Source organism: Physeter macrocephalus, chromosome 6, assembly GCF_002837175.3.
Source record: "Physeter macrocephalus isolate SW-GA chromosome 6, ASM283717v5, whole genome shotgun sequence".
NCBI classification, from domain to species: domain Eukaryota; kingdom Metazoa; phylum Chordata; class Mammalia; order Artiodactyla; family Physeteridae; genus Physeter; species Physeter macrocephalus.
In genome coordinates this window covers 52,569,162-52,586,272 of record NC_041219.1, presented here as the reverse complement: position 1 = coordinate 52,586,272, position 17,111 = coordinate 52,569,162, and the positions used below count along the sequence as shown (strand labels likewise).

The window sequence follows — 17,111 nt, the reverse complement described above, 5'->3', positions numbered from 1 at the left end:
GTAGTCTGTGGTTTTTGAAGTTTGACTGGTGCGAACAAACTGTGTTTTGGGTGCTTTGGTTCTTTTCAGATTTTTAATATTCTTTATCACACCTGGATTGAATGATGATTTAATTATTGATTTTTTTGTAGATATGTTTGGAGTTTTTCCTCCTCATGATAAGTGGTAAAGTTGATGTTCTGGTTTTAATTCATCTTCACAAGATGTGAAGAATTTGCAAATAGGGTTTTTTTCTTGAAAGACTCATGGCTTAATTGGGCTTAAATAATTAAAATTTAAATACAATTCTTAAAGATAATTTTGTTTAATATTATGAGAAGGCTGGCATACCAAACAATGTTGCAAAGTCTAACTCTGTTGGACTTGATACAGTCTAACTCTGTTATTCTCAATTACTTTTAAAATTTAATAAAGTTGTAAACCAAAAAAGATATAATATCCTCTATAAACTATTTAGCAAACTTATTCTCTCTTTACTATATGTATTAATTTCTTTTCCTTTTTTAAGATTTTTAAATAATTTTATGCATCTAATGGCCCAGACCATTCACTGTTGCAGCATCTTGCTTTTGCAGTGAAAATTATGCTTTTATGCCTCAACATGCAAAGTACAAAATACGAGATTTTCTACCCTAAGTTGTGTGGATCATTTGCAACTGGATATTCAGATATTAACAGTTAATCCAAGTGACCCCTCTTTTTGTTACACTGGTCCCATGGGGTGGTAACCAAAGTGTCCCTACCAGCGCAGGGACACCAGAAGGGGACTGAGGTGGGCGTTTGGTGGATGGCGTTTCAAAGGCTGAGGCCAAGGAGCAGATCTCAGATGAATAATAATAATAAAGTGAAGCCACGCTTTGGTACTTTCCTACTGCATCTGAGAAACGAAAGTCTTCATACAACGTCTGGCGTGCATTTGCATGCAGTGCCACTATCGTTAAGTGCTGTGGCAGTAGGTGGGAACGACTGGTCTTTCGGTGTGATTCAGGGTTTTCGTATTAGGTCTTTTATTATCTGTCCTTGGGTGTGTGCTCCTGTCTGTTTACTTGGTACCAGCCTTGGCAGTCTGTCTTCAGCCCACGTCCGCCGGGACAGTCCCATGTATCCACTAGGGGGCAGTGCCGACACTCCCACGCCTGGTTTGGCTTCTTTTTTTTCTTTTCTTTCTTTCTTTTTTTTTTTGGCGGTACGCGGGCCTCTCACTGTTGCGGCCTCAGCGGCCATGGCTCACGGACCCAGCCGCTCCGCGGCATGTGGGATCCTCCCGGACAGGGGCACGAGCCCGTGTCCCCTGCATCGGCAGGCGGACTCTCCACCACTGCGCCACCAGGGAAGCCCTGGTTTGGCTTCTGCTTTTCTCACTGGAGAGAGAGAGAGAGAGAGATCTAAGGGCATCTGCCTTAAGGATTTCTCTAGTCAATTACAACTGCGCTTGTTGGGGAAAGTCCTGGAAGTGATTTGTGGTTCAGATCTATCAGCAGTTGAGTTAGCTGAGCCTTCACTGCTGGGCTGTGTGCGTGCTCTTTGCAGAGAAAGACTCCACACCCGCATCAGACCATGTCTGTTTGCCTCAGACCACTGGCCTTGACTCCAAGTTCCAATTAATTAATTAACTAATTAATGATAAAATAAACACTTAGGAAACCCTTCCCCCCAAACTAGAACGTTACTGGCGATCACATGGGCTCTACTTCTCTCATCCGTCTGCCTGCCCACTGGAGGTAATGACCTGGTCTTTTTTCGTTTTTTAAAATATTTATTTATTTATTATTTATTTGGCTGCTCCGGGTCTTAGTTGCAGCAGGCAGGCTCCTTAGTTGCAGCTCACGGGCTCCTTAGTTGCGGCATGCGAATTCTTAGCTGCAGCATGCACGTGGGATCTAGTTCCCTGACCAGGGATTGAACCCGGTCCCCCTGCATTGGGAGCACAGAGTCGTAACCACTGCGCCACCAGGGAAGTCCTTGGCCTGGTCTTTTTGATCTTCGTTATCCATTTAAAAATCTTTGTCACACATGCACGTTGATGCCTAAACAGCATAATGTCTCATTTTCCTTGAGTTTGAATCTACGAAAAGAAATTCTAGATATTATCTTCTAAGAATTGCCTTTTGACTCAACATTGTGTTTCTAAGATTCACCCTATTGTGACATGTTCACTCAGGTGCAACTGAGGAATATTATTTTATTGTGTAAATTTATTACAGCTCATGTACCCACTCTCCTGACATTTGGGTCGAGTGCTTGGATTGTTTCCATGTTTTTGCTGCACAAACAGCGCTGCTATGAACATTCTTGTTTATGTCTCCAGGGACACATGTAAGAATTTCTCTTTTGAATTTTTAGGTTGAAGTTAAGTGAATGTTTAACTTTATAAGATGATGCCAGGTTGTTTTCCGAAGCGACTGTACCATTTTACACCCTCCCCTAGTAGTATATAAAAGACCCTATTTCTCTACATCCCCTCCAACACTTGGTTCCATCAGAATTCTTAACTGTTGCCAATTGAATAGTGTAAAATGGTATCTCATTATGGTCAAGGTTTGCGCTTCCCTGACCACTAGTGACCACTTCCTTTTTATAAAAACTAAAATTCTGGAACTTCTACATTTTATTCCAGTCGTCCTGGCTTGGATTCACCTGTGCAGGTCTGCTCACACTCCTTTGCACACTCTTCCCCACATGCTTCTCCCCCAAACCCCTGGGCTTTTTTGCATAACACCTGCCCTGCCTCAAGGTGCCCCTTACCCTTTCCTCTTTTTTTTTTTTTTTTTTTTTTTTTGCGCAACGCGGGCCTCTCACCGCTGTGGTCTCTCCCGTTGCGGAGCACAGGCTCCGGACGCGCAGGCTCAGCGGCCATGGCTCACGGGCCCAGCCGCTCCGCGGCACGTGGGATCTTCCCGGACCGGGGCACGAACCCGCGTCCCCTGCATCGGCAGGCGGACTCTCAACCACTGCGCCACCAGGGAAGCCCCCATTCCTCTTTAATAAACTCATATCCAGACTCACTTTTCCCACGAAACCTGCCCTCATGAACATCAGTGAACTTAGGTTACTTCATTAAACCACTGAGTCCTGACGGGCGTCTGAGCCACTGGCTAGAGTACAGACGGGGGCAAGTTATTTAGCTACGTATATTAAGAGCCTTAAACTTCGTACACTGTGACCTTGTAATTATATTTTTAAGAATATCTCCTAGGGCTTCCCTGGTGGCGCAGCAGTTAAGAATCCACCTGCCAATGCAGGGGACACGGGTTCGAGCCCTGGTCCGGGAAGATCCCACATGCCGCGGAGCAACTAAACCCGTGTGCCACAACTACTGAGCCTGCTCTCTAGAGCCCGTGAGCCGCAACTACTGAACCCGTATGCCACAACTACTGAAGCCCACGCGCCTAGAGCCCGTGCTCCGCAGCAAGAGAAGCCACCGCAATGAGTAGCCCGTGCACCGCAACGAAGAGTAGCCCAAGAGTAGCCCCCGCTCGCCACAACTAGAGAAAGCCCACGCTCGGCAACAAAGACCCAATGCAGCCAAAAATAAAAATATAAATAAATAAATTTATAAAAAAAGAAGAATATCTCCTAGATATTTAAAGATTTTTTTTGAAGTGGACCATTTTTAAAGTCCCTATTGAATTTGTTGCAATATTGCTTCTGTTTTATGTTTTGGGTTTTTGGCTGTGAGGCATGTGGGATCTTAGCTCCCCGACCAGGGATCGAACCCGCACCCCCTGCATTGGAAGGCGAAGTCCTAACCACTGGACTGCCAGGGAGGGAGGCCCCTCTCCTAGACATTGATTTAGCATCTGGTTGTATCTGAAGGCCACAGGTTTATTTGCACGGGGACAGAGGAGCGATTGAGGAAACAGCATGGGTTGTGCCCAAGCTTAGACCTGGGGGCAGGCCTGAGCCCTGGGGAGAGATGGCTTCCCGCAAAGCTGAAGAACTTGGTGAAATGAAAAGGCACGAGGCAGTGGGAGGACTGGGCTTGTATCCCACTTCCACGTGAAGGCCCTGCTTGTAGATACGAGGGAACCTTTGTGCATGGATTGCTGTGCCGGGCGGTGCCCTGCAGACCCAGTGGGCAGGCACTCCAGGGCAGATAGGGACAGGGTATGGTGGTTGTGACCTCGCTCCAAAACACAAGAGACTCCTCCTGAGATTCCCACACACCTGGGGAGAATTTACAGGTGGCTGAAGCCTGTGTTGCCAGGAAGACGTGGGTTCTGGTTAACATGACCTGGTTTACAGCTGCAGTTTTGTTGTGTCCATGACCTTTGGTTTGCCTGAGGAAAAATCACATAGGTAGAAAAGGGTTTTATACCTAAAAATGTTCACTGCAGTTTTTTTATAACTGCAAAAAATTGAAAACAGCCAGAATATTCTGCAATGTTTTGTTGCTATATCAGGCATCACTGTGAAATGGTTGGAAATATACTGCTTTTTCCATTTCACATTATAACAAGAATATTTGATTACAGGCCTCTCTCATTTGCTTGTGCCCATGCAAGGGAAAAAAGGAGAAAGCCCAGGGCAGAAAAGAATGTGTCAGAAAGTTTATATGTGTGAATATGTACGTATGGGCGTGGCGTTTGGGTTCCCAAGGACATTTGCCAGCCAGTCCTGGCTGAGTCTCAGCATTTCTTGGTGGAGCCCGTTGAGAAGAAGTCTCTATACCCTGTGTGTGTGTGTGTGTGTTTTGTCTGAGAAAGCTCAGTAGACTCAAGGCCCTGCCTTTGATTTGCCCTCCTTTGACGCTGTAGCCCCAGCTGAGCTGAGCGTGGGGAAGGTTTGCTGGAGAGCACCCTGGAAATGACACCCAGGGGGTGAGCATAGCAGGGTGGGCAAACGGAGGCCTTGAACTCCCAAAATTTGCGGCAGGGCCTCAGCCAGTGCTAAGGGGAGCTCGGGGGCTGGGGGACCCTTCAGGCAGGTGGTAAGGCCCTTAGGCCCCTTCATCGTCCAGACTCTGGATAGGGACCGGGCCAGCTTTCTTCACTGGGGTGAGTTCTGGAGGGGGCCTCAGTTGGGGGCCGTCGACCACCAGCACCCGGCGGCCTGGGCAAGGGCTCCTGTCCCGCCGGAGGGTGAGTGGGCAGCGCCTTCCGCTGCAGGCAGACGTAGCTGTTCCCCACCCCAGTGACTTGAACGGCCCTGTGTACAACACGCGTGGGCGTTCACAGCAGCCCCCTCCCCGGGAGCCAGGACAGGCTCCCTTGGGGCCAGCGTGTGGACAGCAAGGAGAGGGCTTTGAGCAGCCTTCAGGCAGTGGAGGGCCTGGGAGTGAGGAGAAGGGAGACCCAGGTGTCTGGTCTGGACCCCTTGGTGAGTGTCGAGCCATTTGCCAGAACAGAGGGCCCAGGGCAGAGGCTGGGGCCGTGGGTCCCAATGAGGACACGGTGGGAATGAGGGACCAAGGGGACGGAGTCTCGCCGAGTTGTCGTTTCTCGCCCGAGAGCTTTGCGGGCCAGTCTCCCCAGACACTGATCTCCCCCCAGGCCTGGCTCTTGGGGATCAGAACCGATCACATGCATGTGCTTCCCCTTCTCTCATCCTTTCCTCTGCGGTGTGTTTTCACAGAGCTCCCGCCAAGGCCGGCTCATGAGAGCTCTTCCTGGAAGTGAGGTCGTGCCGTCCTGAAGACGCCCTGCAGCCGCCGTCCGGGGGTCTTGGAGTGACCGCTGATGGGTATGGTTCCGGGTCCCTAGGCCGGTCTTGGCTGTCTCAGCGTTTCTCAGCAGAGCCCATTAGGAGAAGGACGGGAGCAGCAAATGGGAAGAGGCACAGGAAGCCCCGAGCCCGGGCCCCCAATGGGCCGAGAACCCCAGTCTTCTCTCTTGCCTGCGCAGAAATGCTTTGCTCGTCCGCTGGACCGTAGAGCTTTGTGGTTGACGGTTGCTGCTCTCTGTGCCTCCACTTCTGCATCTGTGAAATGGGGATGATGATGCTCCTGAGCCCGTAGCATTGTTGGGAAGAATAACGAGGTTGTTGTGGAAGCTGCTTTAATCCTGTGCTTGGCATGCCGTGGCCCCCAGCCTTCCCCCGGTGCTAGTGTGTCTGGTGACAAGATGCTCCTGCTGACCACGGATTCTTACGTTCTTACTGCCCCAGCTCATACACCAGAGCCCTTCCCCGGGAGCTCTGAGATTAGCGGACTCCCTCCCTCTTAAATTACGCACCTTGTGGGGTCTGCGGAGCCCAAGGTTGGGTGGGAGAGGGGAGGTTGGTTGCTAGTGGGTCAGAGAAATACTACCTTTTGGTTTTCTCTCATCCTCATAAGTCCCTTGTGGCTTCCAGCCTCTCAAGGTGAGTTTAGATGAGGTGGATCTCCCCCCAGAGCTTTCTTCTGATTCTCTTCCACCACCTGGTAGGGCCTGGGCAGGGGCCTTACCCCCGGGGCCCAGAGCAGATTGCCTGGGAGATGACTCTCGCCCCTGAGCCCGTAGATGCCCGCTGTGAGCCAGCTCTGTAGGGGCAGCTTGGGTGGGCAGGGCCCCTAGTTCTCCCCGATGCGCTGTCTGTAAGGTTTCTCTTCCTTTGCTCTTACTGTTGCTTGGGTTACACGTTTGACAACGAGTGATACACCTCCTTGTGGCCTCTCTTTTCCTAACAGACTGTTAAAACTCCTGCTGCTATTTCACTTTGCAGAGGCTTGTGTTTCTCTCTCCTTTCCAGTTTGTTTCCAAGCTCCTTAGTGAATTCTTTGTGCCTCTGGGAGCACCTTATAGAATTTCATGTCCTTAGGAGGGTCTAGAGGAATGTTTGGTGTTCGTTGAATTCTGTGGCAGGGCTTTCCCTCAGCATCTTCCCTCTCTGCCCCTCCTAGGCCCGGTCGGTTTACACAACCTTGGACAGACCTGCTGCCTTAACTCCCTGATCCAGATGTTCGTTATGAACATGAAATTCACCAAGATATTGAAGAGGTAAGGCAATTGTTCAGGCAGATAAATGTGTGTATTATTTTATGTTTTCAATTATTCTGTTATTCACAGTGGTTTGGACTTTTAGAAGTCTACTTGCAAAAGCTAACAGAGAAAAGACCTTGCTTTGCACAATCTTTGCACAATACCATAATCATCTAAGATGATTTCTAAAAAATGTAAATGCTGATCCCACCCCCAGATACTTGGTTTTACTTGGGGCCTCGGTGGGTGTCTAGGGTGGGGCCCAAGCATTCGTACTTCTCAAAAGATTCCCCAGGTGATTCTAAAGTGTAGCCAGACTGGCAGCCACTGATTTGCTTAAAAGGAAGTGGGGAACCTGCCAGAGTCAAATCAATGGGCAGGTCTATGAGTCTATTGATTTTTCTCAAACGAAACACATCCACACTCACACAGTATACACACCGTGAGAGCCCTTCTTTCTTTCTTTTTTTTTTAATGATTTAAAAAATTATTTTATTTTATTTTTATTAATTTTTGGCTGCGCTGGGTCTTTGTTGCTGTGCGCGGGCTTCTCATTGCGGTGGCTCCTCTCGTTGCAGAGCACGGGCTCTAGGCGCACGGGCTTCAGTAGTTGTGGTGCGCGTGGTCAGTAGTTGTGGTTTGCGGGCTTCAGAGCGCAGGCTCAGTAGTTGTGGTGCACGGGCTTAGCTGCTCCGCGGCCTGTGGGATCTTCCCGGCCAGGGCTCGAACCCGTGTCCCCTGCGTTGGCAGGCGATTCTTAACCACTGTGCCACCAGGGAAGCCCGAGAACCCTTCTCTCTTCTCAACCGGTTCTGCAGAGACATGCTGAGACTCCTCCAGGACTGACAGGCAAATTTCCTTGGGAACCCAAGCGCCACGCCCATATATATATATATTCACATACATAAACTTTATCACTCATTCTTTTCTGCCTTTTGCTTTCTCCTTTTCCCCTTCCATGGGCATGGGCAGTTGAGAGATGCCAGTGATTAAACAAATCATTGGCAAGATACACTGACATTCCTTCATGTGTCCTTCCCAGGACCTAGATCGTATTTGCTTTTGGCCTTTGGAGAACTTCAGGCTGGCCATTTTGCTGTGGACGCAGGACCTGTTGCCCCTGCCCTTCGTTTTGGTGTGACTGCCGTGCAGGGTGGGGAGGGGGTGAGGCCGCAGCTGTGCGGATCCCCCTCTCGAGAGGATACTCCCCTATAGCTGATTTGCTAACATGGTAGCTCTTCAACCTTGTCTATGTGTTTAAATCATCTGGGAAAATTAAAAATCCTGGTAACTGGGCCCACCCCCAGAAATTCTGATGTAGTTAGTCTGCAGAGTGGCCCGGACGTGAGATATTTGAAGGTTCTCCCATGTGATTCTGGTGTGCCCCCGGCACTGAGAACTGTGGGACAGGGAGGTTCGCAGCTGTTCTCACTCGGCAGGATAACAGTGCCAAGGGGAGCGGAGGAGCGGAGGAGAAGTGTCCCCTTCCAGCTGCTCCTGCTGCTGGAGAAGATGCAGGACAGCCGGGAGAAAGCGGTGCAACCTGTGGGGCTGGCCTCCTGTCTCCAGATGTACAGTATACCACGTAAGGCGGTCCTCCTGCTTGGGCTCCTGGCCTGGTGCTCTGAGAGGGAGGGGAGTGCGAGGGGGAGGGGACACGGGAGGGGGCAGCAGAGGAGAGGAGAGGAGAGGAGGGGGACTGATGCTCAGTGAGTGAACAGGAAGGAAACCCTTGTGTCGGAGGCACATGTGTGGATGCGAGATATCTTAAGGAGCCCCCGTCTTCCAGGTGCACCACTGGTGTTATTTATGCAGGTATTACTTCCACACTCACTCTTTTTCTGCCTCTCGGTGGAGAAAGTAAGCCTAAGGGTCTCCTCAAAGCTGATTCAACTACAGGTAAAGGATTCTAGGGAAACGGAATAAAGGATTCATAAGGAGAAACCATGTTCTACAAAAGGAAACTCTTAAATAGCTTAGTTTTTTTTTTAAACAGCCTTAATGAGATATACATCACATACTGTAAAATTCAATCGTTTAAAAATGTACAATTCAGAGGTTTTTAGTATTTCACAGAGTTGTGCAATTATCATCACGATCTAAATTTAGCAAATTTTCATCACCCCCCAAAGAAACCCATACCCATTAGCAGTCATTCTCCTTTGTTTTCTTCTAGGTTTTATACTTTTAGCTCTTACATTAGACCCCCGTTTCACTGAGAGCTAAATTTTGTGAATGGTGTGAGGTAGGAGTCCAACTTCGTTCTCTTGCATGTGGGCATCCAACTGTTCCAGCACCATTTGTTGAAAATACTACTCTTTTCCCAGTGAATTGATTCAGTCTCTTTCCTTGTTACAACGAGCATCCTTTCATTGCAGCTTGACGAACTCCTCCCAGCCGTCCTTGTAAGGTAGATCTAGTGGTGATGAGCTCTCAGTGTTTCTTTGTCTGGGAAAGCCTTCGTCTCTTCTTCATTTCTGAAGGACAGTGTTGCTGGATACAGTTTTCTTTATCAGCAGTTTTCCCTTTCATCACTTTGAATATATCATCCCACTTTCCCATGGTCTGTAAGGTTTGTGCTGAGAAATGTGCTGATAGTCTTATGGGGGTTCCCTTGTAGGTGATAAACTTCCTGTCTCTTGCTTTTAAGATCTCTCTTTGTCTTTGATTTTTGACAATATTTTTGACAGTATTATGAAGTGTCTTGGAGAACATCTGTTCAAAGGGAATATGTCTGGGGACCAGTGAGCTTCATGAACTTCAATGTCTAAATCTCTCCCCAGATTTGGGAAGTCCCAGCCACTATTTCTTTAGATGAGTTTTCGGCCCCCTTTCCCCTCTCTTCTTCTGGGACTCCATTAAAGTGTAGGTTGTTTCTCTTAATGGAGTCCCATAGACTTTCTTCAGTCCTTCTCAGTCTTTTTGCTCCTTTGACTGGACAGTTTCAAATGACCTGCCTTCTAGTTCACTGATTCCTTCTGCTTGGTCCAGTCTGCTTTTGAAGCTCTCTGTTGAATTCTTCAGTTCAGTATTCTTTAGCTCCAAAATTGCCCTTTGGTTCTTTTTTATGTTTTCTATCTCTTTGTTGAACTTCTGTTTTTCTTGTATTGTTTTCCTGATTTATTTAAATTGTTAATCTGTGTTCTCTGGTAGCTCTCCGAGCATCTTTAGAACAATTATTTAGAATTATTTTTCAGACAACTTGGTATCTCCATTTCTTTGGTTTCAGTTACTGGACGTTTACTGTTTTCTTTCTGTGGTATCATGTTTCCCTGATTGTCCATGATCCCTGTAGACTTGCGTAGGGACTTTGCTAAGAAGGACCTTCACCTGCAGCTGGGGTGTGCTGTGACCCAGGTGTAGTGGTGTGAGGCTTGTGGTGGCTCTGGGTCTGGGTGTGTGTGGTATCTCATTGGCTCAGGCTGCTGGGGTCCACGACCTCGATAACTGTGCCATCCTTGGAGAGAGCTGCAGGGGGTCTGAAGTAGCTGCAAGGGCTGTGAGGTAGTATTTCATTGTAGTTTTGATTTGTATTTCCCTAATGATTAGTGATGCTGGACATCTTTTCATGTGCTTACTGCCATTTGTATGTCTTCTTTGGAAAAATATCTATTCCAGTTCTTTGCCCTTTTTTGAATTGGGTTATTTTTGTTGTTGAGTTTAAAAGTTCTATCTATTCTGGATGTTAATCCCTTATCAGATATATGCTTTGCAAATATATTCTCTCATTCTGTGGTGTGCCTTTTTACTCTGGGGATACTGTCTTTTGATGCGTACATTTAAAAAATTTTCATGAAGTTGAAGTTTTCTATGTTTTCTTTTGTTACCTGTGCCTTTGGTGTCACATCCAAGAAGTCATTGCCAAATCCAAGGTCGTGTGCTTTTGTCCTATGTGTTCTTTTAAGCATTTTATTGTTTAGGGTCTTACATTTAGGTCCTTGATCTGTTTAGAATTAATTTTTGTATATGCAGTTAGAAGCGTTCAACTTCATTTCTTTGCATGTGGATATCCAGTTTCCCCAGCATCATTTGTTGAAGAGACTATCCTTTCCCGACTGTATACTCTTGGCTCCCTTGTCAAAAATTATTGGACCATACATGTGAGGATTCATTTCTGGACTCTTTATTCTATTGCATCAATCTGTATGTCTGTCCTTATGCCAGTACCACACTGTTTTGGTTACTGTAGCTGTGTAGTAAGTTTTGAAATGAGGAAGCGTGAGTCCTCCAGTTTGTTATTCTTTTCCAGAATTGTTTTGGCACTTTGGGGTCCCTTGAGATTCTATATGAATTTTAGGATGAGTTTTTCTATTTCAGCAAATATCTTATTGGGATTTTGTTAGGGATTGCATTGAATATGTAGATTGCTTTGGGTAGTATTGACTTTTAAATAATATTAAATATTCTAGTCCATGTGCATGGAATGTGTTTCCATTTATTTATGTCTTCTTTAATTTCTTTCAGCAGTGTTTTGTAGTTTTCATAATACAAGTCTTTTACCAATTTGGTTAAGTTAATTCCTAAGTATTTTATTGTTTTTGAAGCTATTATAGATGGATTTGTTTGTGTTATTTCATTTTCAAATGGTTTTTTGTTCATGTATGTATAGAAATACAATTGACTTTTGTGTGTTGACTTTGTATCATATTTTTAATTTCATTTATTAGATCTAAAAGCTTTGTTTCGTGGAGTCTTTTAACATATGAGATTATATCATCTGCAAACAGCGGTAATTTTACTTCTTCCTTTCCAGTTTGGATGCATTTTTTTTCTTTTCTTATCTAATTGCTCTGCCTAGAACTTCCAGTACTGTGTTGAATAGAAGTGGTGAAAGCAGGCATCCTGCTTTTACAGAGACCCACACTCCACTGTCCCAGTTGTATGTCATCTTTCTTTAGCTTTCCATAGCAGTTTGTACACCTGGGGAATTTTTCTCATTCTTCTTCTTTTTTTTTTAAAAAATAAATTTATTTATTAATTTTTTTTTGGCTGAGTTGGGTCTTCGTTCCTGTGTGCGGGCTTTCTCTAGTTGCGGCGAGCGGGGGCTACTCTTCCTTGCGGTGCGTGGGCTTCTCATTGTGGTGGCTTCTCTTGTTGCGGAGCACGGGCTCTAGGCATGCGGGCTTCAGTAGTTGTGGCACGTGGGCTCAGTAGTTGTGGTGCACGGGTTTAGTTGCTCCGCGGCATGTGGGATCTTCCCGGACCAGGGCTCGAACCCGTGTTCCCTGCATTGGCAGGTGGATTCTTAACCACTGCTCCACCAGGGAAGGCCCTCTTATTCTTCTTTGAATTGTGAGTACATGGATACTTGCCTCCCACTAGACTATAGGTTTCTTGGGGACAGGAACTTTCTCTGGCCTGTGCAATGCCTTGCACGTAGCAGGTGTGAAGGAAGTTAGGGGTTGGGCAAACATCCCTGTATTTCTTAGATGAATCGGGACTCCTGGTTCTGGGATGGTCAGGTGCGGCAAGGTGGCTCTACGTGGCAAGATGATGCGACTCCCTTTATGTCCTGTGTGGTGAGCAGCCTTCTGAAAATAATTCCCTGGAGACTGCATCAGTGCAGCCTGCTACCAGCCTGCTTGTCTGTGGTTTGGGATTATTAGCTTGGAATGTGGCTTAATTAACCATTCAACTAATATGTCATGTTCACCTATTATGTGCCAGTTACTGAGTTGGTAAGGGAATTAGACTGACAGAGTATTTGCCTCCATGGAGCTGACAGTTTAGAGGAGAGACACAGGCCAAAACAAAATACAACCCCCAAAACATTAAGTACAGATTGTGATAAGTATCACGAAGGAAATGGTGTTGAGATAGCACATATGAACGTTTAATACCTTTTCTTGCAACGTCTTTGCGACTGGGGAACGTGGATTCATTCAGCCCTGTGCACCGCTTGTAGGCTGATGTTCACGTGTGTAGGATTCATGGCTTATTCCTGCTTCCTCTCCGCCAGCACCCTCTAACACTGAGAATGTTATTTCCCTTCTTGTTCTCCCGGACACCTTTGGGGAAGACCTGGGTCAGGTATTAGTGTTGGGAAACTGCTCAATTTTTAGGGGAGTGAATAAAGAAAATATGGAGAGGCATAGAGAAGTCAGTGGGCACAGGAGTCCAGTTGAAGGTTTGGCAGGGACATAGGAGAGAATCCACCGCTGACTATTGCTTTTGTGTAGCTGGGTTCCCCAGAGGAGGCCAGCAGGGATGGGTGGCAACTCAGAGGACAGAAGACTTGTGTGATGCGGTGGGGCTGGACTTTGAGTTTTAAAAGGAGTTCTCAAAATTAATACCAAGCTTATCTTTCATTTTTATGACCGAACATCCTGTGGAAACTTAGCCTGAAAGCGGGGAAAGACAACGTGATGAGCGTTCGCATGCGTCTAGGTAGCTGGGGCAGGAGGGCATGACAGGTGTCCCTGGGTCCTCACCCTGGGCGTTGCTTTTCTCTTTGGCCAGTGTTTGTCCAGCATGATGCTGCCCAGCTCTACCTCACAGTCTGGAACCTGATTAAAGACCAAATCACAGATGTGGACTTGGTAAGTCCTAGAACGAGAGAGCTCAGAAGGTGAGGATGCTGTCCGTGTGACGTGTAGAGAGGATTGAAAGGGGAAATGCAAGTAAAATGCTTATCACCATCGCATAGTGCAGTTGCTGTGATTTCTCTACGCCTTTGAGAGCGAGCGGAGAGCGGCTGCCCTTCTGGAGCTGTGTGCGGTGGCTCCGGCGCTGGAGCTTGGCCGGACCTGCTTACTCGCGGCTTTCTCTGCACCTTCGTCCTCCTCCCCCTCCCTTTTGCAGGTAGCGAGGCTGCAGGCCCTCTATGCCATCCGCGTGAGGGAGTCCCTCATTTGCCTTGGATGTACCGTGGAGAGTGACAGAAGCAGCAGCATGCTGACCCTCCCCGTCTCTCTTTTCGACATGGATTCAAAGCCCCTGAAAACACTGGTGAGGGGTCCTTGGGGAGTTTGCTGTTCCCGCACAGCCCAGTGCTGCTGGCGCTCCCTTGCTTCTTTAATCCACCCTTGGCTTTTAAAAAAATCATTTCCGCTTCCTTTGCACGGCTCTGGCTAAGTTCTCCTTTCATTTGCGGGGGGGGGAAAACGTTTCTCCTCCTACGGCCCTTTATCCTCACTGCTTCCTCCCAAACGTAGGTCTTTCCTGAGACCCTGGCACATGTGCCACGCTGGCTGGATGTTAGGGGACCTGGGGAAAACCAGGAGAAGCTGAAGCTCACGGGCAGGGTGAGGGGTGAACCCAGAAGGAAATAACCCTGCCTTCCCCTTGCTCCCCTGGGACAGGAGGACGCCCTCCGCTGTTTCTTCCAGCCCAGGGAGCTGTCCAGCGCGGACAGGTGCTTCTGTTGGAACTGTGAGAAGAAGACCTGCTGGAAGCAGGTACTTGCTGCCAAACCGGATGCTTCTGGCCCGTCTGGGGTTCCCCTTGGGGGCCTCCCGCTGAGGGAGGGAATCCCTTCAGGCTGGGGATCCTGGGGCTTGTGACTTCCAGGGCTGTGGATACGCTCCTCAGACCCCATCGCTGAGACGGACGGGGGAAGGCGCAAGAGCGGGGGCTGTTTTCCCCGCAGGGCCAGACTCCCCTGGGAGGGGAGCAGACCCCGTAGTTCCCCTGGGTTCCTGGGCGGAGCCCTGCACTTCTTGAGCCTTCTGTGGGAGGCCCAGCAGATCCAGCAGGCGGGGCCCTTACCGTGTGATTCCATTCCGCTCCCTTCTTTTTTGGAAGAAGAACATACCGTTGGCCCTGGTGTTTCTCGGAATCGACCTGTTTCAAGTGCCTGGGACTCGTCTCCACGGTGACTTTGCTTTTTCCAGGTCTTGACGCTGTCCCACCTGCCCCAGACATTGACCATCCACCTCATGCGTTTCTCCAGCAAAAATCTGCGGACAGAAAAAGTCTGCCACTCACTGTGTTTCCCCCAGAACTTGGATCTAAATAAGCTCCTTGAGATGGAGGGAGAGCCCTGCGCTGCTGAGGAGCAGGTGAGGGCCCCTCGTGTCCCTTCCACCCGCCACGTAAGACACCCCGTGCTTTGTTTGTCTTCCCTCCCCTGAGCTGAGTGACACCAGGATGACCGGAGATGCATTTTGAGCACCTTTCTCTCCTCCGGCGGCCGAGCTCGCGACCCGAGGGAGGGACGCTCACCAGCGGCTTGGCGTGATTCATAGCAGCGTATTCATACCCTCGAGAGACACTTGTTTTTCAAAAAAGGCGTTTAACGATGGGACCCCGAGCCTCCCAAATAACAGCGACGGGCTGTTAGCCTCCCATTGTCGCCGACATTTGCTGTTGGCAGTTGCATTTCTTTTAAGATTCAAAAGACTTTATTTCTGATGAGTGGATTTGTACTTAACTACCTCACAGCAATGAGGGAAGGAACCCATAAGTCAGAACCTTCCTTGTGAATAGGATGTGCAGTGCTTACGTAGCCACCGGTAACCACGGCACCCTGGGTTCCGAATAGAGCCCCAGCCTAACGTTCTACTTCAGGCAGCTTATGCTTACCTTGGGGATAATAAGGAAGCAGCCAGCACGTTGGGCCAAATTGATTCAGAGTAAAGTTGGATTCAATTGTCTTGAGCTAATAAATTGTTGGGAAATTCTGAGAAAAGAGTGACATAAATGTCTTTTCTCCATAGGTTTAAAATGCTACATTTATTCCCATACACATGTGAGTCCATTTTTGGACTTTCTGTTTTGTTCCACTGGGCTGTTTACTATCCATGCTCTAGAACCATGGTTTTTTAAAAATTGAGGCCTGACAGCGTGTTATAGTGGCTCCTTCCCTGTTCAGGGCAGGTACATTTCATAGGATTCTCAGTTTCTTTCCTTCTAGTTTCCTTATTTCCACTTGCACAGCCTACATAATGAAATATATCTTAAAATTTTTTTCCTCTTGAACAGACTTGTGAGGAATTATATAATGAATCTCCACATCCACCAACGGCTTATTAAACAGTTACCAAACTCATGGCCAGTCTCGCTTTACCTACACCCCATCCTCTTCTTTCTCCAAACCTCTACTGGATGATTTTGACGCAAATCCCAGACACCATACGTGTCATTTGTAAGCATTTCATTATGTCTCTCTAAAGCATAAGCACTCTTTTTCTAAACATGACCAATTCCATCTTATGATTCTTTAATATCATCTAACAGCTGGTAAATATTTGGGTTTCCCTGACTGTCCTGTAAATTGTTTGCTTTGTTTGAATCTAGAGCCAAATAAAGTCTACACTTGTATTTGCTTACCTTTGTTTCCTCCCTCCCTCCCCCTTGCCTTTCTTTCTTCTTTAGGTTAAGTTTCTTTGATGTTTCCCCTCCTTTTCTTTTCCTTGAAATTTATTTGGTTGAAGGTTTTTTTTAATGTATATCCAGAATTGGCTGGCGGGTCTTATTTGACGTATTCCTCTAGCCCTGGTATTTCTTGTGAACTGATAGTTAGACCCAGAGATTGCCCCGCACTTTTTGCACAGTAAAGGAAACCATAAACAAGACAAAAAGACAACCCTCAGAACGGGAGGAAATATTTGCAAATGAAGCAACTGACAAAGGATTAATCTCTAAAATATACAAGCAGCTCATGCAGCTCAATATCAAAAAAACAACCCAATCCAAATATGGGCAGAAGACCTAAACAGACATTTCTCCAAAGAAGATATACAGATTGCCAACAAATACATGAAAGAATGCTCAACATCACTAATCATTAGAGAAATGCAAATGAAAACCACAACGAGGTATCACCTCACACCAGTCAGAATGGCCATCATCAAAAAATCTACAAACAACAAATGCTGGAGAGGGTGTGGAGAAAAGGGAACCGTCCTGCACTTTTGGTGGGAATGTAAAGTCATACAGCCACTATGGAGAACAGTATGGAGGTTCCCTAAAGAACTAAAATTAGAGCTACCATACGACCTGGCAATCCCACTCCTGGGCATATACCCTGAGAAAACCATCATTCAAAAAGAGTCATGTTCCACCATGTTCACTGCAGCACTATTTACAACAGCCAGGACATGGAAGCAAGCTAAGTGTCCATCAGCAGATGAATGGATAAGGAAGATGGGGCACATATATACAGTGGAATATTACTCAGCCATAAAAAGAAATGAAATTGAGTTATTTGTAGTGAGGTGGATGGACCTAGAGTCTTGTCATACAGAGTGAAGTAAGTCAGAAAGAGAAAAA

At 47.2% G+C, this 17,111-nt stretch overlaps 1 protein-coding gene across 4 annotated transcripts in view; it reads left to right on the top strand.

Moving 5' to 3' along the window:
- Nucleotides 1–2,228: 2,228 nt before the first annotated feature.
- Nucleotides 2,229–17,111, top strand: part of USP18 (ubiquitin specific peptidase 18) — a 22,714-nt gene continuing 7,831 nt past the window's right edge. The window contains exons 1-9 of one of the 4 annotated variants that reach the window (XR_003680198.2): nt 2,230–2,316; nt 5,575–5,682; nt 6,821–6,917; nt 8,339–8,484; nt 13,359–13,438; nt 13,701–13,847; nt 14,201–14,296; nt 14,732–15,984; nt 16,215–17,105. Coding sequence is in view for 2 of the 4 variants with exons in the window: in XM_028490836.2 (XP_028346637.1) it covers nt 5,679–5,682; nt 6,821–6,917; nt 8,339–8,484; nt 13,359–13,438; nt 13,701–13,847; nt 14,201–14,296; nt 14,732–14,899; nt 15,822–15,872 (789 nt within the window). In the remaining 2 variants the exon portion in view is untranslated. The other 3 variants (XM_028490836.2, XM_007101156.3, XR_003680197.2) reach the window with 3 other exon arrangements.